The following is a 24421-nucleotide window of genomic DNA, read 5'->3' as shown; positions in this document are numbered from 1 at the left end:
CCTTTTTAAATAACTATTATATAGTCAGTGATTACATAGCATTTATTTAAAAGAATTGTTATATAGTTTTGTGACTCTAAAAAATTTTAAAACATGCATAGTTTATATAACACACAAATTGATGATATTATTATCTTTGAACCATTAAGTTTTTTTTTTATCCATCAGCAAACATACTCTTTCTTTCTCTCATTGTCATTTCTCACATTCAAACTCATCCCCCACATTTCACCTTCACCATACTCAACCCTCTTCCTTCTTCTCTCCCTCTCATGCAACTGTACTCCCATAGTACTCCATACTCAACACTACTCCACACTCAACATTATCTCTTACTCAAGCATCTCTCTCACTTCAACAGTTGCACAATAAACACCATGGTCTTCGGCATGGTGTGCATCCCTTCTCCTCCATTCTATATGCACACACGACGTCATGCACCATTTTCTAGTCTGTGTGGTACCCAACCTCACTACTACCACTCTCCCTCGACTCTATCTCATCATCATCTCTAGTTATATTGTTAAATGGAAGACTAATGTTCCAAATTTGCAACTACAATTTGTAGTTTTTGGTTTTAGATATATAGTTTTTCAAATCTGAGTGGTACTGGTTTGAGTTCTTTTCCTTCATGAGGATGCTTCTTTTATTTTTCTAGATATATAGTTTTTGTTTTTTATTTTGCATTTAAATTGTTAAATAGAAGTCATTGGCATTAATTATTGTTAATTTTACAGATGGATATTGTCTCTACTACTCGATCTAGTCTTTGTTTTCTTTGTGTTTTCACTCTATTTCGCTCAAGAATTAAAAAAAACAAAAAAAATATAATGTAGGGGCTGCTAGAAATACAAATCTTTAAAAAAACTCATATATATATATATATATAGCAATTATTTTTTAAAAAAATTCTCATATATATATATATATATATATGTTATTTGAAAATAACCATTATATAATCACAAACTATATAGCAGTTAAAAACAACTATATATGCACTTAGAGAATATATAAAGCTAGAATCCATTATATATAACCAAACATAACTATTATATATAACTTTTTCTATAGTAGTGAGAATTTTCAATGCAATAAACTCTTGAAAACTAAGAATAATAAGAGTTGAAAAGCTTGATATAAGAGATTAATCATGGTTCAACCCAACTACTTGGCCTACATTTAATCCTCAAGATCACCCTTGAGACTTTTTACTAAAACCACAAGCTTACAAAGTACATCTCACAAAATTACACCAATCTTGATTTCACAACACCACCTACTTCACCAGTAAGCTATTACAAGATATTTAGAAAATCTCTTTCTAAGATTTCAAATGAATAAAGAAAAAGCTTTTTATAATAATAACTCTCTAAAAGAGTAAATGTATTAATAATAAAAGCTTATAAACTTTTGAATGTTTTTCACAAAGTTGATAGAATATTGGTAAGAATTGAATGTAAATCACTTACTGCTCAATGAATGTATTACCCACTCACTTAAATAAAATCTTATATATAATTTAAGGTTGTTAAAACCATTATGAACACTCAAAGAAAGAAACATAGTTGTTGAAGATATGTATAAAAGTGAAAATTATCATAAAAAGCCACTTTTTTTTGCATTCAACATTAAATACTTATCAAAAGCCAATTCAAGTATGATTTGAAAGAATGTCACACGTGGAATGGCACTAAGACAAAAAGCTCTAGTTCACTTTAGCAAAATCAAGTGTGAGGGCATAATGGGTTTAAGCATGTTTTGGAAGGTAGAAGTACTTTGCTTCTCAATGAATCAACACACACGTGAGTACTCTAAGGGATCAAGTGTGGAATGGAATGTAGAAGCACCTTGCTTCTTTATTGGCTAAAACATGCTTGACTTCTAAAACAAGCTTGATTTGGCTTGTTTAGTTTTTAGGCTTTCTAAATCAGGCTTAAAAGTTATTAAGTGTAAAACTCATTTCAAGCTTGATTCAATCTAGAGTCATGCATGGATTGCAACTAAAGCACACTTCAAGTTAACACAAAGTACAATTCAAGAATGAACATTAAGGCTATTCAAGCATGAATTAGAACACAAAAACATGTCCAAGACACTTGCTTATACTGACTACCAAAATGTGTGTGAGTTCATTCTAGATCAAATGTGAATGTCACATAGTGTTGTTCCTCACTTCTAGAGTCTAATTCAAGTGACTTTCCAATCTAACTCAAGTTTGAGTTAGATCCACTAAGTCCTATATCTTGCACAAAGGGTAGCCAAAACACACATAAGCCTATACTAGATCAAGCTTGAATTGGACAAATGAGCAAGCTTGTGCATTCTAAGAGTTTGACACTTAAGTTCAATGGACTTATGAGCTTAAAATTGATTCTAATATGATGCATTCTTATCATTTTCAAAACATATGATAGCTCTAATTAGTTTTCACAATTGAATCTAAGAGAAGAACAATATAAATAAACCTGTGACACTAAGTCTTCTTATAATCTTTATATTCTTGAAAATTTTGTCACTTTGTTAATGTATATGATCTGCACAAGTAATAGACACTTTTCTCTTACTTTTTTTATCACCAAAATACATAGTTCAACAACATATAAATATGATAAGAGGAGTAATATTACTTCCATGCCAATTTATAAGATGCTTTCAAAGGTGACATTCCAAAATATAACACTTTGATAAAAAAAATAAGATTTCATTAATGATTTTTTTCAATATTACCCTTCCTAGTATATTCTTTTTCTCTTTAATATTTTTTCATGAATAGAATACTAAATTAAATGCATTTTTGAAATTTTATATTTTTCATTTTGATTTTGGTATACATGATTTTCAATAATATAATAAAGTGTGTTATATGGCTTTATTGGTATACATGATTTTCTCTAAAATTGTTTTATAAAAGAGAAATTCTTGCATGGACCTAGTGCACCATGTCATCATCCATGCTTCATCCAATAAAAACATAATATTTAGAGGGCATTAAATATAAATTGATTCTACCATTAATGATAATAAAGAGAGAAGGCAAAAAAATTAAAGATGCATTCTATTATAAAAATAAAATCATTAAAAATAATGACATATAAGATTTTATTTAATTGAATTGGTGCAATTTTGTTGAAAAAGGAGGATGGACAATGTAATACACTAGGTCCATGCAAAAATTTCCTCTTATAAATTGAATTGGAGGGAATATTATTACTAAATACACCCCACCCATAGCTATTATGGTGGTAACATCTAACTACCTCAATGGGATTATGTAGAGAGGGCTAGGTTATTAATTTTATCTAAAAATTATATACATTCTCAATTTTAAATGAAAAAAATTTTAATTTAACATTATGTTCTTTCTCATAGTTAATAGTTTCAAATAGGAAGAATGACAAATAAATCTATTAAAATATGAAAATGATAAAATAATATGACAAAATGAGATAATTACATATTTTGAAGTCCCTAGGACTTATCTCAATGTTTGTGATCATTTACAAAATAATAAAAAAAAGTAGTTGTTAAAATTTTAACTGAAATTATTAATAACAAAGGTAAAATTATTAATATAGAAAGTATATAAAGTTGGTGGTATTATATAAATAAACTAAAGTTATGGTAAACTGTGTTGTTAATAACTAAATTAAAGTTGTTAATCACTAAGTTAAATTTATTAAGATATTTAGTGTGCTTGTTATTGCATAATTAAAGTAACAACTACACTTCTTAAATTAACAATTTTACCTTCATCTTTAATAACTTCAGTGTTTTTTTTTTTACCGAAATTTTTAATAACTTCAGTTTAGATTTAAACAACTACTCTTTCTTTAATATTTTTATGGGGATTAGAAGTGTAATTTTGCAACAAAAAGATCATGTCAAATAAATCGCAGGACCTCTGAATGTAAATTACCCAACTTTGCGGTATTGTTTTGTCCTTTACTTTTTTCTATGCCATTTACTTATCATTATCCCATTTAAATAGGAGTAATATTAAAAATAAATATTAAGTGATACCCCATCATGCAACTTATGATAAGGACCCGTTATATATCTCTTATGAAAGATATATTGTAATAGGAACCAGAATAAGTAATATTTTATCCCTCTCTCTCACACAGATTTATATAATCTGAGTACGTACGTGAGTTTTTTTTTTTCCTTTTAAAAATAAAGTGTCGGACAGTGTCCATCTGATAAAATAAAAATAAACTTATCCACCATAATGTTTTTATGGTTATAATGGCCACACAAAAAATTATATATTTAAAACATTATCTCCATCTTATGAATTAAGATATTTTTAGTGAAGATTTAGCATTTTAAAATATAAAATATTTTAAAAAATAATATTTTATTATTGCTACTTTATTAATATTCCCCTTTTTATTTTTTATTTTTTATTATTCCTTTACAAATGAAATTTTTAAAAATTTATATTTTTTAAAAAAATTAAAATTATAAAATATATTTAATTAATTTTATTAATATACATGATTTTATTTAAAAATATTTTATAAATTAAGATGGAGAGAGTATATAGTTTTATCGAACAATAAAGAAGAAGAAAATACCATCATCAAATGCGTCATTTTGAAATCTTGAAAAGATAGACAAGGACGCGTAAAACATTTTAATCCATATTATGACATGAAAATATCCACTTGAATTCTTGCTTCATTATTTAATTATTAGTTAGGCACTCAACTTTCCATTACACCTAGTATTCTTTCTTATCTACTCTGGAAGTCTTTTTTTTTTTTTTCCTTAATTAAAATGGTAGGCACTAGTTGCTTGAGGTTATAGATGAAATCGAACTGCAACTTCTCAATTGTAGAGAAACTTGCATGCCATTACTAGACTACAAGATCATTAATATTTACTCTTGAAATCTTGATACTTGATTTCATTAGTATCACATGTACATCATCATGTTTCAATTACATATGTGATAAAATTTCAAAATCCTATTTAATATCAGACAGGATAAAGATGTATCAGAGTGCAATAGTAGTTAATTATTTCTTCTAATATTGCTTCTCTTAAATTACATCAAGTAATTATCAAATTTTTAATTCTATGAAGCAGTGCACGTGTAAACTATTGGCCTGCCAACAGGCAACAGCCAAGTCTTGTAAGATTTGAAGAGATTCTCTCCCAGTTTTTTTAAATAAATATAATGAATATGACATAATAATGTGCAAGACTTTGAAACTTAATTTATACTTGGAAAAAAAAAACCCTTACATATTTAATATCCTCTTTCACTCAAATCAAGATAAATAAATTTTAATATATTAATATTAATAATACTAATAATAAGTGTTTGTTATAAATAAATAATTTATAAAAAAATTCACATATCTTAATTTAATTAAAAACAATTCCTTAAATATATAGTATTCAGTATATAAGCTTTTTCCCTTGATAATTTAATTAAACCAAGAGTCAAGAAGAATATGAAAGAGGAAGATAGTGATAAAGCTGATTAAGTACATCCTCTCAGCAATTGATTGGGTGTTAATATTTCAAAACGCAACATAGAGGACGACTGATGATGTCTTATACTTCTCCTTCTTGACAAAATATAGGATTTTATCAATCAACTTATAATAATTCAAATTTACTCTATTTAGACTAAAAATATTACTTTCTATGCCAATAATTATTGCAGCAATTCTAGAAAGTGAACTTTTTATATCGAATCAAATTACAACAAAAGTAGAAAGTCTATTTGCTACACTGGTTCAAAAACTTGTGTAAAAATTCAAGACTTCATACATCCTCTTTTTTTATACTGCTCTAGAATTAGAGTAAAAAAAAATCTTCTTGTTAGTATTGAAAAGGAAAAAAGAATTCAATAAAAAATGTTAACATTGCTCAAGCAACACCAAAAAAAATTGATAAAAACTCGTCCAAGAAAACCATTAAAACTTCCAATATATATATATATATAATCACATATTCTTGTCTCAGGAAGCATCCTTTGGTCAACTAGCTACCCATATATAACTGATAGTAACTCCTGCTCACATTTTCAATGAGAAATCAACCATGTAAGTCACAGAATATCAATGCTTAATCCTAGGATTTATATAAAACTTAAGATTTTCATTTTCAATGAATATAATCTTTCAATATAATGGTACCTATATAACCCTAGGAACACTGTCAAAGAAAGATCAACACATTTGAAACCCAACATTTTTGACCTCAAGTTGAAAATTTTGAAATCCAAAGTGAACTCCAAAAATTAATCGAATCATGAAACTTGAGAAAAAAAAAAAATATATATATATATATATATATTTTTAAAAAAATAGATCAGATCGTTACTTCAAGGTTTAGAGTGATCCTATGTCATGATTTGAGCTCCTTTTACCTTTGAAATGAAATACTTGCGGAGCCTCCACATTTCTTTCTTTATTTCCCTTCTATTTTCAAAGACACAAATCCTTCTTTTATAAAACTTGTGACAATGATTTTAGTATATACTTTCTTTAGTTTTATTTATAATTTTTTGTCCAAAATTTATAATTTATTTTTAACATATTTCATTAGAATTAAAAAAACCTTGAATTTTGTTAAGTATGTTAAAAAATTCAACAAATTTCTAACTCTATCCCTATTAATCATATATACTGTAAAAATAAAATATTCTAATATTTAATAATTTTTCAGCATTTGATAAAAGGTCAAAAAAATAAAAATAAATATAATAATTACTAAAATGTTAAGATTAAAAAAAATATTTTCTACTTATCTTATAAACAAGACGAGAGAATTATATATGTGCCAATGCAGGCTGCTAGAAATCCCTTGTTGACAAGAAAAATTCCGCCTGTGCTACTTGCCAACCAATAACTAAGTATGCGGCAAATTTCTTTATTTAATTTTAAAACAATATAATGCAATTAAAATATTATCCAAGTAGTTTATTTATAATATACTTTATTTAGGGAAGGGTATATTGGTCAATCAAGCAAAAGAATATCCCACGTCACCGTCTGGCTTTCTAAACAGGGTATGACAGGCTAATGCTGTCACTCCCTTTACGTGCCCACATAGATTAAGCTGCGCCGTCCACGTGGGCACTTGTGGGGGCGCACTCAAGATGACTGCGTTTTTCAACAACTGTCAAACTTGACCATGCTTCTCGTTACGTGTAAACGTGAGAATTAGGACGGGCCCATCTTTAAAGGCTTAAATCCTAAAATTCAATTGTCCAAAACTCAATTTAATTTTAAAGTTTGGGCTTTATTTAAAAAATTTAAAGTGAGATCCTTAAGCTCTTTTTTGTAAAAAAAAAAAATAATATTTTAATTTAAATAAAATATTTTAAAATTTAATATAAAATAAATCAAAGGTTTACATAAAATTTAAAAAAAATTTAAAATTTTAAACTTAATATGATGATTAAAATTTTCATCAATAAAAATTTAAATCTTTCTCATCATCATCTAAAAATAAAATATTAGATACCTCAAATATAGATTCAGTTGTTAAAAATATAGGTGAATATTTAATGTCAATTATCTCTATAATTTTTTCTTTATTATCAACAATAAATATTAATTAAATTACGTTATTATCAATTAAATATATGTATGTATATGTGTGTATACATGTGTAAGATAATCAAACTTATTAAGACTTGAAGGGCCATTCAAGTTTTATTTTTTTTAAAAGACTTATTAAAATTAGGTCTTCAAGTTTGATTATTTAAAAAAATTAATTTCTAAAATTTGAATTTTTATTTAAATAAAACTTTTAAGTTCGACCTTGACTCTTATTTTTAACTCTAGTTATGTGCCATCAAATCACGCTCTTCTCCACGTGGCACACCATCAGTAACAGTTCCCTAACTCCCTAGCACACAGCCAGGTAACATTAGACCAACCCATGAAGTGATTGTATCGGACAGAGTACAGTACTGAGGACCAAGAGAAGTCAAGCGTTCATCATCAACGGTTATGATTCTATCCGTACATATCCAGGGGATCTCCGTGGCTTAGTGGGAATCCAGCTTCGGAAGAATGACATCCGAAGACCCAAGTCATGTGAATTTTTTTTTAATTAAAAAAATTGTAAGCTATAATTACTTCCAACAAAAAAAATTAATCTTTTAAAAATTATATTTTGAACTGAAGTTTTTCATGAATATGAGAATATATCTATTTTCGAAACAAAAGGTATAAATAAAATTTCAAAATTATTATTAAATTAATTTTTTTGTTTATTTATAAGAAATTTACCGTTAAGATACCAAAAATAATAATGTCTTAAAATTTAATGGTAAATTTTTAGTACCAGGTAGCAAGTTAAAAATTTCTTATGATAACATTAATCATGAAAAAAATAATATTAAATTTTATGTTGTTTAAAATTTAAGTTTTATTTAAAAGAATTATTACTTGGCATAAACAAGATTTATCACCTTACTATGTGTGGAGATAGAGATTTATTATGGGATAAATTGGCACATTGGCCGGGAAAAAAAATCTTGTGCCCAGAAATATGAATGAAATTTTTAAAAATTTAAGATTGTCGTCAATTTATATTGATATACAAAAAATTAATCATTAATATACAATGGGTTATTGTTAAAAATTTATAAGAGGTTTATCATTAATATATAACAATATATCATTAAAAGTATAATAAAACATTTATAATACAACATATAATAAATATTAGGATGATTGTTTGTTTGGTCCTATAACATGAATTATATCTGTAAAAGCCTTTTTATTATGTTAATATATATATATATATATATTATCTATTAAAATTTATTTAGGAAATATTTTGTATTTAGTAGATATAGGATATTCATGAGTTATTATTAGGTTTATCTACATATTGTAAATTTTTCATAACAATAGAATATGACATTTTTCTTAGTTTTCTTTATTTTATTTTTTTGACTTCTTTTATGGTATTAAAGCCAAATTTGAATTGATTCGAAGGTTGACCTCTTTGCAGTTGTCGTTATTCTTTCTTTTTTTAAAGAAAAAGAAAAAAATAAAGAAGGAAGCTTATTGAGACCAAGCAAACAAAAAACCATCAAGTCATCAATGGTTGTCACAACTTCTTCCCTAGAAATCGTGAAATTAAAACCTGAACCTAACTATAATACCATGAACGAAGTTAATAGAGAAATAAAATATATCCAAAAAAGTTTCATACTCTATTAATATGAAATACTTAAATATATAGATAAATTTAATAATAATTAATGAATATTTTAATAATATGTAATGAATTCAAAATATTCCCTAAATTTTAATATAATAAATCTTAATAGATTTATGTATGTTAACATAATAAATTTCAATCTCAACCCTATGCATGGCCTTTTGCAGTGTTCCAAGAGAAAATCTCATTTTTGGAGTTATAAATTTTTATATTTGATATTGATATAATGATGTTAATATTAATGACAATTTTAGTTCTTCTTAAAAATTGAAGTAGATAAGTTATTAAGGTAAAAAAATGTAGATAAATTAAAATTAATTTAATACATAAAAATATCATAAACTAATATTTAGAACTTATAGATATTACTACCATCTACAAATGTTAATAATAACTTGGTATGTTGAATATTGAATTGTCCAGCAAAAAATAAATTAATACTTCATTATTCTCTAACATATATGGTACTCTCTCCGTTAAAAAATGGAAGCCATTTTTTAAGGAGTTTGATATTAAAAAATATAAGACATTTTTAATTTTTTGAGGTGTAATCATTATTTTTTAAAAAAATGCCCCTGTTGATAGTGACTTTATATTTATTGTAGGGTATTTAATAGAAGTAAATATAAAAAGATAGGGTTAGTTAAAAAGTAGGTAACTACTTTATTGAGAGGTGAAATTCGGTTAAAAATGTTTTACGTTTTTAAACGGATGGAGTATCTTGTTTTTTTCTTCATATATACACATACATAGTCTATTTAAAAATAATAGGTATTTTCTTTGAGAGGTAAGATATTGAAATATACAAGGCATTTTGATCTTTTAAGGTGTAATTAATGAGTTTTTTTAAAATAACCTTAATTAAAGGTGAACTTAATAATATTATTTAATTAAGATATTCTATTAAATAGAAATAAATACAGAAAAGAATGTGTGATTTTAAAAATAATTAATTAACTTATTTTAAATATAACTCAATTAAAAATGCATTGTAATAGTGATCAAGAACAAGAGTGTGTGTGGGGGAGGGGGTTACTTAGAGATTCAGTCAATTTTACAACTATGAATGACCCTTCTATTAAATTAGCTTACCTTTAACTTAGCTTCTAAAAAGAATATTATATAATTTTTAAAAGTTTTTAGTAAGCTTCATGAGCTTTGGGTCCCTACATGTAATTTACGCCAGAATCTTAAGAATCGCGTCTGAGACGTGTGCGGTCCGTGTAAGAAAGAGTCACCCTCACTCGACCTCGTTATTCACCGGGGTTATACTAAGGATTAAAAGTTAATTTTTCCCCCCCTTGGGGACCAAAAAGCTTACATTAATTATATGGAAAGCATTTGTTAATGAATCATTTTTATGTTTCTTTTTTAGCCTTTTCCTTTTCTAACAACCATAAAACGCGGTCCCATTGGCTACAATATAATTCCTCTCCTTCCCATCAGAATTCTATCCCTCTCATTTCTCCTTGTTTCTCTCTTGTTCTTGCCCTGATTGTTGTCGAAAATCTGGGTTCGATTTTTCCGCTTAGTGTTCCATTATATTCCTGTGTGTTCAAAATCTAATTGGGGTTATATATTTGGGATACTAATTGAAGTGAACAAATTTTGTGATTTGAGGTTGAAGGGGAGAAAAAAGAAATCAATTCGAGGAATTCAATTGAGGAATTGGAAAAATGGGTCTGGCAAATTGGGGGAAATAGTGTGATACAGTCTTAAAAGAGTGAGAGAGCTTCGTGATTTGGGTGGCTACATGAGGATGCCAGCGACTGACTTTAAAGGTTCGTCTCCTTCGTTAGCTCATTTTGGCCGCGCGCTTCTCAGTCTTCGTCGTGATCCCGTTCAAGTTCATTCAATGGAAGGGTCAGCTACACCTCAGCCTCAGTATCAAAACTCTAATTTGGACCAGGAGCTTGAGTCGTTTCAGAAACAGGTCACAGACCGATTTCTGGATCTCTCTTCAGCTGGCCAGGATGATTTGCTTTCTCTTTCATGGGTAGGGAAGTTGCTTGATTCGTTTATCTACCTTCAGGAAGAATTTAGGTATATTCTTCACAATCATAGAACTCTGGTGTTTAAACCCCCAGTTGATCGAATGATGAGTGATTTCTTTGAACGGAATGTGAAAGCTCTAGATGTGTGTAATGCAATACGAGATGGGATTGATCAGCTTCGGCAATGGCAGAAGCTGTTGGAGATTGTTCTGTTTGCATTGAACCATCAAAAGAGTATAGGCGAGGGACAACTTCGTCGTGCTAAGAAGGCACTCATTGAATTGTCAATTGTGATGCTTGATGATAAGGATTCCAATGCGTCTCTGGCACAAAGAAGCCGATCCTTCAGTCGCAACGCTGTTGGCAGAGATCATCATCATAATCATCACCATCGTTTTCGATCACTTTCATGGAGTGTCTCTCGCAATTGGTCTGCTGCTAAGCAGATTCAAGCAATTGGGAACAACTTGAATCCTCCAAGAGGGAATGATCTTGTGGCTTCTAATGGACTTGCAGGGGTTATTTTTACTATGAATTCGATTCTGTTGTTTGTAATGTGGACTCTTGTTGCTGCAATTCCATGCCAGGACCGTGGACTCCAGGTCCATTTTTCAATTCCGAGGAGTTTTTCATGGGCAGCTCCATTGCTATCACTACATGAACGGATTATGGATCAGTCGAAGAAGCGTGAGCGAAGGAACTCGTGTGGCCTGCTAAGGGAGATTCATCAAATTGAGAAATCTACTAGGATGATGAATGAACTGGCTGATTCAGTACATTTTCCATTGACGGAGGAGAAAGAAGGGGAGATCAGACAGAGAGTGCAGGAGGTTTCACAGGTTTGTGAAACTTTGAAAGATGGACTTGACCCCTTGGAGTTCCATGTGAGGGAAGTATTTCATAAGATTGTGCAGGGCCGAACCGAGGGGCTTGACACTGCAGGTAGGCTAAACCAGCAGGAATCTTGAGTAACATCTTGTACTCATCATTTGGTCCAGGGTCTTAAAAGTTCAAGTAGGAGCAAAACCCTGATTTGGATTGCAAGGAGAACAAAATGAAGAAGCTGCAGAAGGTAAATATGATTAGGTAAACAGTTGAAGAAAAGGGAGGAAGATTGTGAAGCAAGATGATTTAAAATGAGAATTATGGCAATAAGAAATGGGAAGGGGGGATATTTCTAGTAATTTTGAAACTTATACAATTTATAGAGTTTAGAATATTGGAAGTAGTTATTTGATGTCAATTCTGTTTGTCTTTCTCCCCTGTATGTTTTTGGCCTTGTGATGCTGCTATTGTAATCAAATTTCTCTGTAAATTGCTTCATCTTCATTGTAGCTGATTTTGTCCATGAATATAATATATGTACAATGTACATTTTGCTTTTGGTTCATATACTACAGCTTTTGTTTTCATCTTCTGTAAATTAACATTTGAATGACATTGATAGCGTTCAAGCATTTTCCTTCTCTCTCTCTCATTCCGTACAATTTCTGTTGAGAAAAAAATTATTGAGACCGCATTCCTGAGTCTGTTTCTTGAAATACTCTGCAGAAAATGGGCAATGACAATTGGAAAACTCACAAATTGTATCTGATTCCTGTATTATCCTATTCTCAAATTTCTCCCTTTTCCATAAGTGACAATATCATTGCTGAGCATAGTGCAATTCCATTGATGATGGGATTGAGTTGGTAATTTGTGACTTTCAAGTCAAGTCAATAAAGCGGTCCATTGCCAACCAGAATTGAATGGATTTCTGAATTGACATGAGCTGAACTTTTTGGTCCCAGATTAATGTATTATTGATAACCCTTGAAAACTGAGCTCTTGGTATTTTCCAATTTGGATAAAGTCAATCATGTTTTCTCAGGCATTGTACGAAATCTGAAAAATGAGCCGCATTGCTTATGACTTGTAAATAATATGCTTGATATTTATATCTTTTGTATTTTATATCAATACTGCTTATTTGCATCCCAATTCATTTGTCCTCTGCTTAGAAAGAATTCCAATTGTTACAGTTACTCTCAAGTTTCACTAAATCTAACCATGAACCAAGCTAAGTGCAGGCTAATGAATCATTCAAGATTTGTGTATAACTCTCCAGGGTATTGAAAATCACTCTCTCACACACACAATGCTATAGAATTATTGTGCAGTGCCATTTTGCATTATTTCTCATAGCATGGCAAATTTCTGTGTTAGAACTCAGAGTAATAGTCCTGCAAATCTCCCACTATCTGTTCTTTTTTGCTTTCTATAATCTATCCCTATATGTCTTGTTTGCACATGTAGCACCTGTGGAAAATTTTGCTTTACAACCAAATTATTTCTTTCCAGCTCAATGCAGAACAGGCTTGATTCTTTCATTTGAAGAAGCTAAATGATAACGATCTGCTTTGGAGAGAGATGAAATAAACTTCCATTGGGATACATGCTGCAAAGAACCCAAAGTTAAGTCCAACTTCCTTTCTAGGAAGTTTAAGGTTAGATCAACGGTCATACACATGCTTGATGCAAGAGTTCAACACACGCCAACTAAGGTTAGTCCAAATAGCACAAATTAGTCCTTGCTGGCCTGGCGAACCTCTAGGACCGAACTCACCTGCATTTTACATTATATGTAAAGGAGTTCAACACATGATGTCTTGCCAAATGGGGAAGAGCATTGAAATTTATCTAACTCCCATCCTTCTTGGAAGTTGAGGTTGGATCAGCTTCTGTGAACATGCACTCCTCAGGTGAGCTTCTGGAATCAAACTCACCAAAAATTTTTGTCATAGAAAGGGGAAAAAAAGGAAGTTCAACAGTGTTGAGTTGACAAGTGGAGAAGAACATTGAAATTTATCTAACAATTATCGCTATTTATGGTGCTGGGTTCTGTCATGTGATGTTCACATTTGTTTTAGTGGCCTTGTCTATTTCCATGATTTATAACTTCAGAAAGTAGTGGCTGTTATGCTAATTGGTCCTATTTCTCATGCTATTGTCTTGAAACACTGCTAATACATTTATAGCCAGTTAGCTCCAACGAACCTGTGGCTGTGGAGGACTTAAGACATAGAATCATTTATCATAATATCCTCATTTTGGAAGAATAATAATTCAGTTGGTGGCATTTAACTTCACCTAAGTTTCAGGTAATAAGCTCTGTGTTGTTGTGATGTTGTCCCAAAGGATGAGATCCTTCTTGTGGCATAAATATATGTTGTCTTCTTTTTTCTTTTTCATATGCAAAAAAGTTTAGATAAGTTGGGTATTAGTGTTCGCTAAGGTCAAGCCACATCTTTAAATTTTAAAAAATATTTATAAAGATAGTTATAAATTGATCATAAACAATGTTATCACATTGACAATAGCAGTTAAATTTGTAACTCTGTGAGTTGAGGTAAATCTTACCAACTGAATTAATTGTGTTGTATTCTATTAAGTAGCTACTATTGAAGATGACATTAATGTGGCCCCACAATGATGCGGAGAAGTGATGAGTTATAGGCTCTAGCTACTACCTACTGTGTAGTGACTTGCTAGCGACATCTACAGACTAATCAACAAAATGCCCTTCAATTATACTGTGAAGAAATTAGAAATTAAATTATGGAAATTTACATGTAAAGATCTTTAAAAATGAATTTAAATTTTACCTTGTTATGAGGAAATGAGAGTGAATGATACTGTTTAAACTTTAAAATTGATTAATGATTTTTAACACATTTTTATTGTATGTTGATATTGATATCTACTAAAAAGTACAAGCACATAGAATGGGTGATATTGGATAGAAAAAAAGGGAGACTTTCAGCAAAGGGTTGTTGTAGATGTTTAATTTCAAGTAAAGACCAGTAAAATTATGTTTTGATGGGAAATGACTAAAATGTTTTTTTATTAATAAAAAAAAATTCAAGCCAGCTAGAGCCCTACCGCCAGCCAGCAGATCCTCACCGTGCCAGTGATTGGACCACCACTATAATTACCCTTGCAAATGAAAAGTTCACTTCATGGTTCAAGTTCAAAAGATTGAACATGTAAAATGTATTGATAACAAACTCTTGTGATGAAGTAACAAGTAAGCATTAACGAAATATTATTTTAATTCAAATTTGGTTTGAGAACTTGTTTTATATTATATATAAAATTGTGCATTATATAATCAAGTGGCATTGGTGGCGTAGTTATTATTACTTTTTTTTTAAAAAAAATGAATGAGAGATTATAGGTTCAAACTTTCTATTGGTCACCTTGGAGTATTTATCCTCTTACAGCTGACATCGTTGTCGCATTGGCGTGATGGAAACTTTCTTAATATAAATGAAGGAAATTTTGATCATTTCTTATCAAAATAAAATTTCAATTTAATCCCTTAATTTAATGTTGTAATTTCTAATTTTATTTACTGAATTATCCTTAGAAAGGTTAGTAACCTCAAAAAAGTAATTTGCTCAAAAGGAAGCTATAGATTGAAATTTTATTGAAGTTATAGATTGAAAAGTAAAAGAAGATAACGAGATATAGTGCAAAAATAAAAAAAAGGAAAAGAAAAAAAGAATGTGAAAGGATATTATAATAATAAAAAAAAGAAAATCAATATATCCAATAGAATTTGAAAACCTTGCTATATTATAAATTTATTTTTATTAATTTAATCTGCAAACTATGAAGATAAAAACAAATATGTATTTCGATTTTTACATGCCATAGTCAGTTTTTTTTCCCCCTCTTGTGTCTAGTATACAAACAAGAAAAGATAAGCACCAAAGATATTTAAGATGAAGAGACTAAATTAAATCAAATTAAATTGAGTGGTTATTAACATTATCGTTATACATCATTTGGAATTTTGGATAGCAACTGACTAACAGTATCAAATAATTTTTGTATTGAGATTCCTTCGCGGGTCCTCACCTGACTGAGAGATCTGAATACATGAGATGGGTTGCGATGCACGGATATCATCAATGATATTAACATTAATATTAAATAAAAAAGTTGACGTTAAATCTTATAAAAAGTATTATCGGTTAATTAACCTAATTTCTATCTAACAAAACTAGTTTACAGTATCAATAGACGAAAATAATAAATAACTTAATATATTTTTCCGTCTCTCATTTCATCCCTGATAATGTAGCAATAAGATTTACCACCTACAGAATAATGTACTAGATTAAAATACTGATAATAAAAGTAAAATATATTAACATAATCTAATAAAGGAAAAATTACATCAACTAGGTCTCTTAAGACTTAAGTGTAATTTAAAATTAGACTATAAAGATAATAATATACCTATTAAACATACATTATATAAATTAAATAATTAATTTATAACTAATTTATCAACAATTTACAACTATAATTTTAACTTTTTACAACTACAACCTCATATATCTAATAGTTAACTAATCATGCATTACTAATAAATTTTAATATTAATTGTTTATAATTATTTTATTAGTAGTTTATAACTATAAATTTTTACAAGTTTAACTTCACATGTTGAATAATTAAACTAATCTGTTTAATTATTGGATATATAAAATTATAATTATAAAAAATTAAAGTTTTGGCTATAAATTACTGATGAAGTAGTTGTAAATTGTTTGACTAATATAATGTATATATGTTTAATAGGAGTATTATTATCTTTTTACCTAAATTAAAAATTACGCTTAGGTCCTAAGAGATTGAGTTGTAGTTTCTACACTTCATAGAATTTATTTGTAAATAAATTAGCTCCATGAGACTTATATGTAATTACTAAGGATAAAAATAATTTTTCAAAGTTCAAGATCTCTTTTAAGTTTTAATTTATTAAATTAAAAGTAAAATATATTGACATTTTCTCAGTTTTTCTGTAAATAATAAATAAACATTATTCTATTTTGAAAATCTACATACACATATCTTAAAACTTAGGTAATACTACACTAATCACTTTTATGCTTTTAAGATTTTATTTCCATCTACATTGCTAATAATAAATGGGTGGTCATCAAGTTTTTTTTTTAAAGACAGTAACAAAATTATTCCTTTTCTAACCGAAGTACTACTCCTCCTTAACATGAATATTCTTATAATTTTGTTGAAATTTTTGAAATGTATAACTCTTCTTTAAATTAAACAATTATGTTATTGTCAATTTATCTTTAAATAATTTTTACATAAACCAGTGTGTGTTGAAGATAGACCCATTGATATGATGGGAAATAATATGAATTTTTATAATATCATAAATTAATACTCAAATCCCTATTAAAAATTAGTTTTTTATTTAATGCTCTACTATACCTTAGACAAAAATATAGACAAATTTTTAAATAAGCCAAATGTATCATATCATTTATGATCTATTCAATAAAAACATGATATTCAGATGGTATTAAATATAGAAAAAATAGTAATGAAGGATTGTTGGAGGAAATTTATATCAATTAAGGACTAGTTGTTATCAAAATTCAAACAAAAAAATTTAAATTGACTGTTGTTAATTTAAAATAAGTTATTGTTAAAATATAAATGGATATTTATTGATAAAAGACTAACTTAAATCGATAAGTATCTATTCAAGTTTTGACAATAAGAAAACCTCAGCTAATGTAAATTTTCTTCAGCAGTGATTGATTGATATTTTTTTAAATATAATTTGATTCAATAATAAGAAAAACTAATCATATTTTGTGGGACAAATCCCAAGAAATCAGATGAGGAAACGGATGTTGCAACTTGAAAGCCATAATAAAATGGGATCGTTAGCTTGATGGATTAAGTCAGGATTTTGTCGAATGAAGCATGCGTGCAAATTAAATAATTAATTAGAGCCTTTGAATTAATAATAATGGTTATACAATACATGTCAATTTCAAACGCAATTCTTGATTTCTTGCACGCATAGTTTTCTGCTTTACGCAATACTTCAAGTTTTGGAATTTAAAGCGAAATTATTCAAAAGGCCTTATGTATTATCATTTATTTATCTTTATATATATTTTTTAGTTTTTGAGCAAAAAAAAATCATATATTAAAATTTTGTGAGCAAGTAATTCTAACATTTCATTTTCAATAGATAATAGAACTAATCTATTTAATCAATTTTGTAACATGGTTGTTCTTGAATAATATTTAAGTAATTCTAATTTCAAAAAATTTCTTTTAACAATAGTAATAAATTTTTAATGGGAAGATATAATTAACATTATTGCTTAATAGAAGAATAATGATTGGTTATATGTAGGGTATAAGCAAACAATAAATTCTTATTGCAAATATCTAATTAATAGTAATGTTTAACAGGTAAAATAATGACCGGTTAATGTTTAACAAGAAAAATAATGTTTGGTTATATAGCGTATAAGTGAACATTTTCTGAGGCTTAAAGCAACGGCTTAGTAACCTCATAGCTTACACCACCTTGAGCAGAAGCGTAAGTGAAAGTGAAAAAGAAGAAGAAATTGAGGTGAAAATAGAGTTTTAAAACATACTTGACATGCATTTAAAAGCAAATCAATTTTATGAAAGAAGTGAGTTATGTTGGTATAATGGTAGAATTAAGTTTCACTAATTTTGATATTCGAATCAGATTCTGTAGATAAATGAGATTCATTTGTGCTAAACAGTTCAGTTTCACTTTCACTTCCATTTCTTCATATCCATTGATGTTTGCATTCCCTTAATGACTTTTTTTGTTTTTCTTTTCATCCATTAATGAATATTACCAAATAATAATTGTGCGAAGGTTATTTTTAATTGGGCTTCAAATAAAAATTAGGCTAGGCCTTCTATAACTTTAGGCCCAACAGGGGCAAACCAACAATGTCTGTTGGGTTTCTTTCAGCGATATTTTTCAGTTATGAAATTTTTACTACATTAACCATCATAATAAACCCAGTTTAAGTATATAAAAATAAGGATGTATAATAATACAATCAATGACGACTAATTCAAGAAATATTTGTGACACCTCTCTCTCTCTCTCTCTCTCTCTCTCTCTCTCTCTCTCTCTCTGTGAACAAAAGTGAGACCTGTCTCTTGAGTTTAACAAATTTAAAAGTCTATAAGATCTCATAACGAATTCAAAACCAAAGAATTAGTTCAGTGATTAACGAAGTGTGTTTATATTCAATACGTTAGGTGCTATAATATAATATTATGAAGCTTCAAAAGTCCCACACCGGCAACAATAAAGATTACATGGGGCAGCACTGCATATAAAAAAGAGGTGAGGCTTACAATTACAACATACTTACCTGGACAGGGTCAATGGGTGATCACCAAGGCCCATGGCCTAGGCTGGTACTTTCCATTGCACTTGGGAAAGGTGTCTGCCTAAGGTCTATCCAAGTGATAGAGCCTATGTCATAATTTGTGAAAGTAGGGGCTGCGTTCGCGCGGTCCCTGTCCAATTATTGTTTTTAAAATATTGGTTTGTATTAATTTGTAGTAGTAGTAGGATTAGTGCCCTCTGAAAAAAAGAAATTAGTCTGTACAAAGAGTTTTTCTTTATTCCTAATTTATTTGCTCATTTCATCTAAGAACTCATTTAAGCTTATCTCACTTCCATTCCCATTTACACACTACTCATATTTAGTCCTATCATAACTTAGATATCGATGTAATAACATAAAAAACATGCGTCCCTACTATTCGAATTCATTAAAATCTCCAAATTTGCACTTAAGGATTAGTCAAAAGTCAATGCCCAATTTTGAAAAACCTCAAAGAACCCTTAGCCAATCAATTTTTTTTTTTGGCCAAAACACCTTAGTCAATCAATTAAAACATCTAAACAACCTCAAATTGATCATTTAAACTGAAGTTAATCAATCAAGTCTCTTTCTCTCACAAAATCCCACATTTATTTCCTAATGTCTAGGCCCAAAAGCCCAATAACCACTATTATATTACTTCATTTTCAAGTGTCCCTAAACCTCTAATAACCCTAATATATCATACTAAACAATGACGAATATTTTTTTGGATGTTATAATTTATTTTTTTTTAAATTATAAAACACAGCGTAGTTAATATGAATTGGTTGTTTGGTTCTGAAAAAATGTATAATTATAAAACAAACTCTTGATGGATTGAATTTGCATGCTCATGACCAAATTTGTTCTCATAAAAGGTTATTCTATTTTTTTTAACAGTTTTTTATTTTGATAGATGTCGAATCTAAAAGAATGAGGTCAGAGAGGAAAAATATATTGGATTCATAATTTCATTATCTGTTATATTACTCTCTCTCTCTCTCTAAAAAGGCTTAGCATGTGTTTGGATAGGAGAAGCAAGTCATTTGTTTTTGAATCTAACAAAGCGCAAAGCAAGTAATATAACAGACCAAAGAAAAGCGGATCCTCCAAACGTCAAGGGAAAACATGGCCTGCTCAGTTTTCTTGGACGCCACTTCTTCACCTCTCCACTTGTTTCTTCTTCTTCTTCTTCTTCTGGTTTTTCATCAAACTCTTCTTCCTTTTCTTGAATTCCAACCCTATTAACTGTTGTTCCCTTCGTCATTTTAGGCATTACAATCTTCAATATAGATTCATCTTCTTCATAGCTTGCTTTGATCCCATCCATGTCCGCTCCTTCCGGGATTTTGAACATCTTTCTGAACCCTCCCATCTTCACTTCCTCCTCCTCCTTCATCTTCAAGGGCATCATCGTCATTTCCTGCACTGTCTTCTCTCCACTTACCTACAGCTCACTCCCATCTTCATTAATCTCAATCTCAATGCTCCTTCTCTTATACCCTACATTCACAGACATGCATACAGTTTATTAGTAAAAACAAGAAATTATAAAGGAAGAAAAATAAAATTAATGATCAGGAGACCTTTGAGACGGGCATTGAGGATGAACTTCGTATCAGTTTCTTTAGAGAAGAAGATATTATTGTTTGTTGTACGGTCTTTGGCACACTGAAAATCATCAGAAACAAATAAGGTCATGTCATCATGTCTGGTTTTGGTGATCTTCAGATCTAACCATAATTCCATTTTATGGAATTATATATACTGTGATAGAATGTCAATAAAAAAGACGAGGATTTTCACAAGAGTTGGTACCTATTCCAGCTACAGTTTGTATATATAGTTGGATTAAGGATTGCGAAGTGGATAAAGCACAGATTTATTTCTTCCCATGTAGTATTTATGTTACTATATAATGCTATATCACGTTTTTTAATGTTGCATGTCTGCGACTTTTGTGTTACTAAAACGTACATATATAATGCTTTTTGGGACAAGGGAACTTGTAACGTTAGATTACTTCTCTCCAGACTTCTTCAAAGTGTCATAATATATATGATTTGATTACGTGCTCGAAAATAAAAACAGTATAAGAAAATAAAATTTTAGATATTAATTCTTTATATTCGCGCCCCCCTCCCCCCGGGTGTCGGAATTTCTACAGTATTGTGAAGGGAACGAGTAGCATTGGTACACCATCTATATCTGTACATATATGAGTAGAACCGCCTAAGTTTCGTGATGGCACATGCCATTAATGTTTTTATATTTTATTATTTATTATTTAAAATATAAACAAAACTACCTCACTCCTACATCTCTCTATTAAGTATTATCTCCCAACTTCCTATTAACTTATTTATAATTCTTGCAATTTTATGCAGCCATGTAAGATTTATTTTTTATATTTATTTTCAAGTTTTTTTACTAAGTTTTTTATAATTTTATGCAGCCACATATTATTTTGAATGCAAAAAATTATAATTTCAAAAATTGACAAAAACTGCTTTCCATTAATACTTAATATTTTCTCCTGTGATTTTGAATATAACTTTTCAAATTATAATTTAATTTTTAAAAATGTAATTTAATTTAATAATATATCTTCTATCTATAAATCTCTAGAAATTATACCAATCCACATCATGAGTAGAAGAAGAATTTTATGAGTAAATTTAATTTTTTTAAGTTGGCAAAAAAAGTAAATTTATTTTTTTTTCAATTTGTAAGATTGTAATTTGAAGATATAACTTGGGAAAATGACAATTAAGACCCCTTAAGGACATTCATCTCAATTAAGGACCATGGGATACAAAACATATCTAACTTTACAAAATTACCCTTCATTAAACATTAAAGGAGTAATAGCTTATGTTTGTGTTCTTTGTTCTTCTTTTTGGGCATGAAAAATTATCTGCCCTCATGTGCTCTTGTGCATAAAAATCCTGATTCATAATTCCACAGACTCCAACCAATTCATGTTAAGCGTGCATATTTATGGATACGTTCATGTAAAATCACAAGAGCTATATATACGCACACCTTAATCTCAAAAGCCTACATAAAAGTAAAAAGATAAAGGGAGAATGACAAGTAAGGACCCCAAAAGAAAGTTGATGTCAAATTAGGGTTTTTTTTAATATTGAAGTTCTCAAATTCAGTACTCCTTCTCCCATGTTTCAGTACTAAAATTCCTAATTTAATATCAACTTTGTTACAAGGTTCTTACTTGTCATTCTCCCAAAGATAAACTCAAACAATCACTAAGAGAGAGAGGGAGGGATAATATATGCATGCTTATCTCACTTGACAATCACTGAGAGGGAGAGGGAGGAATATAGGACATGATAGAGAGATTGGGAGAAGTGTAGTCATTGAGTATTAGTCCAAGTAATGAATGGTTTAATTTAAGAAAGGGAGAATGGTGGGCATTGTAAAGTGTTCAAGATGACTCATATTGCTGATCTATTGACAAAAAGAAGTTATTAAAATATCAAATTCCCGAGACATATTGTGAAGCTTTTTATTTTTGGCTTGAAAAACAAAATTATGATTTTCTAAGGTGAAAGGCCATTCAATTCTGGGCACTGACGAAAAGGCTAAAGATCCAATCTTTGGACTAACAATGGGGACTAGTTCTCAAGCCATTGGTGATTTTTTCAAGTGAAGTGACATTGTGTATCTATAATGGTCATGGATCAGTAATCTTGTTTATTCATGCTAAAGAAAATAAGGGAATGAAAAGAATGGAATTGGGAAAGTAGATGCTGATTTGGTTTTTGGAGTTAGAATCATCACGATTTTGTAAAAGATGTACAAACATGTAAAGATAAAACATATTTACTCTAACTTTCAGGACTTGAGGCAAGAATTGAAAATATTTTCGTTTGTGATACTAAGAAGTTACTAATTGAACCATATTTTGTCCTAAGCGATTTGCTGCAATAAATGGTTTCGTGTTGAAAGCAGAAATGTTGATAACCCTCCAGTGATATCAATCCACAGTTTGAGTTGTAATTATCAGCTATTTCTCACATAAATCTAACTCATAAAATTTAGGTGCCAAGTTTGTATGATGAAGTTTTACATTGTTCATTCCTTTATAGTTTCCTTTGTATAATGTTATTTTCAAGTTTTTAACAAGGAATGAGTTTAATTTACAATTCTTAGTTGTTATGTTTCACTTCAAACCACCCTCTGAGGTTGGAGGAGGGAAAGATGTAGACCCAACATTACTTCATGCTCAAACTTAATTTTATATAAGAATGGGATGATAAGCCTAAAACTTCTGACCAAATGATATAAGAAGCCTGAAATCTTGCAAAGAACCTTCAACCTAAATCCTTAAGTTGCTAGATAAAGCAATCTGGCATCAATTTTACTTCCCAAACTTTCTTAGATATGCAAATGCTATCCTAAATACCTGGAGTTAACTTGTCCCTAATTATTTGCATTGATAACAAATAGTTTTAGCGTCAATTTGATGCTACTGACAGGCATATTCTTATCGCAAAGTTCTTCCTATTCTCGCCAAGGACTATCATGCCATAGCTTTTGATTGGCTTGGTAAGATCTTTTTGTTTGAATTGTTATCAAAATTTCTTTGTTTCTATGTTGGAGCTAGCTGTCAAACTTATCTCCTATTATTACCATCTCTTCATTCCATATTTACAGTGTTTTCAGTTAAAAAAATTGTCAAGACAGTACATGTTAGAAGCCATGAAATGTGTTGGTTAAGGGGTTCTTAGCGTAGTAAGAGGTGAGAAGACAACGGAGAAAACAACACCAACAAGAATGATGAGGAAGCATTAAGGCACGCAACAGACTATGAGACAAGACAATTGAGCAGTCTAACTAAAGAGTGGTTGTTGAAACCTGCAGCACAGCAAGAGCCCTTACCATTAGTGGGAGAGTGAGGAGTCCTAATTGTGAATCCTTTCACTGAGCGTATCAATTGCAAAAATATGTTCTTGAGGA

At 29.5% G+C, this 24421-nt stretch overlaps 1 protein-coding gene, 1 non-coding gene and 1 pseudogene across 3 annotated transcripts; 2 read left to right on the top strand and 1 right to left on the bottom strand.

Annotated features, from left to right (window-relative positions):
* Positions 1–10592: 10592 nt before the first annotated feature.
* Positions 10593–14163, top strand: LOC129293275 (protein ROH1-like). 2 transcript variants are annotated; one of them, XM_054931158.1, is made up of 3 exons: positions 10593–12270; positions 13539–13741; positions 13828–14163. In XM_054931158.1, the coding sequence occupies exon 1, from the start codon at positions 10958–10960 to the stop codon at positions 12164–12166; it is 1209 nt and encodes a 402-aa protein (XP_054787133.1). In that variant the 5' UTR covers positions 10593–10957; the 3' UTR covers positions 12167–12270; positions 13539–13741; positions 13828–14163. The 2 variants fall into 2 exon arrangements, with proteins under 2 accessions (XP_054787133.1, XP_054787126.1); XM_054931151.1 differs by having other exon boundaries at positions 13539–14163.
* A 5270-nt stretch (positions 14164–19433) lies between these two features.
* On the top strand, positions 19434–19593 carry LOC129296455 (U1 spliceosomal RNA). The gene has a single exon (XR_008589799.1). It is a non-coding gene; the product is annotated as a U1 spliceosomal RNA (small nuclear RNA).
* Positions 19594–20483: 890 nt separating this feature from the next.
* Positions 20484–21190, bottom strand: LOC129318016 (uncharacterized; annotated as a pseudogene).
* Between the last annotated feature and the right edge of the window lie 3231 nt (positions 21191–24421).

The sequence above is a fragment of the Prosopis cineraria genome, unplaced genomic scaffold (assembly GCF_029017545.1).
Source record: "Prosopis cineraria cultivar Desert tree isolate PC_DT_omini unplaced genomic scaffold, ASM2901754v1 PC1, whole genome shotgun sequence".
Classification (NCBI taxonomy): domain Eukaryota; kingdom Viridiplantae; phylum Streptophyta; class Magnoliopsida; order Fabales; family Fabaceae; genus Prosopis; species Prosopis cineraria.
Note: the sequence above shows the minus strand (reverse complement) of the source record. Positions and strands in the feature narration are given on the sequence as shown.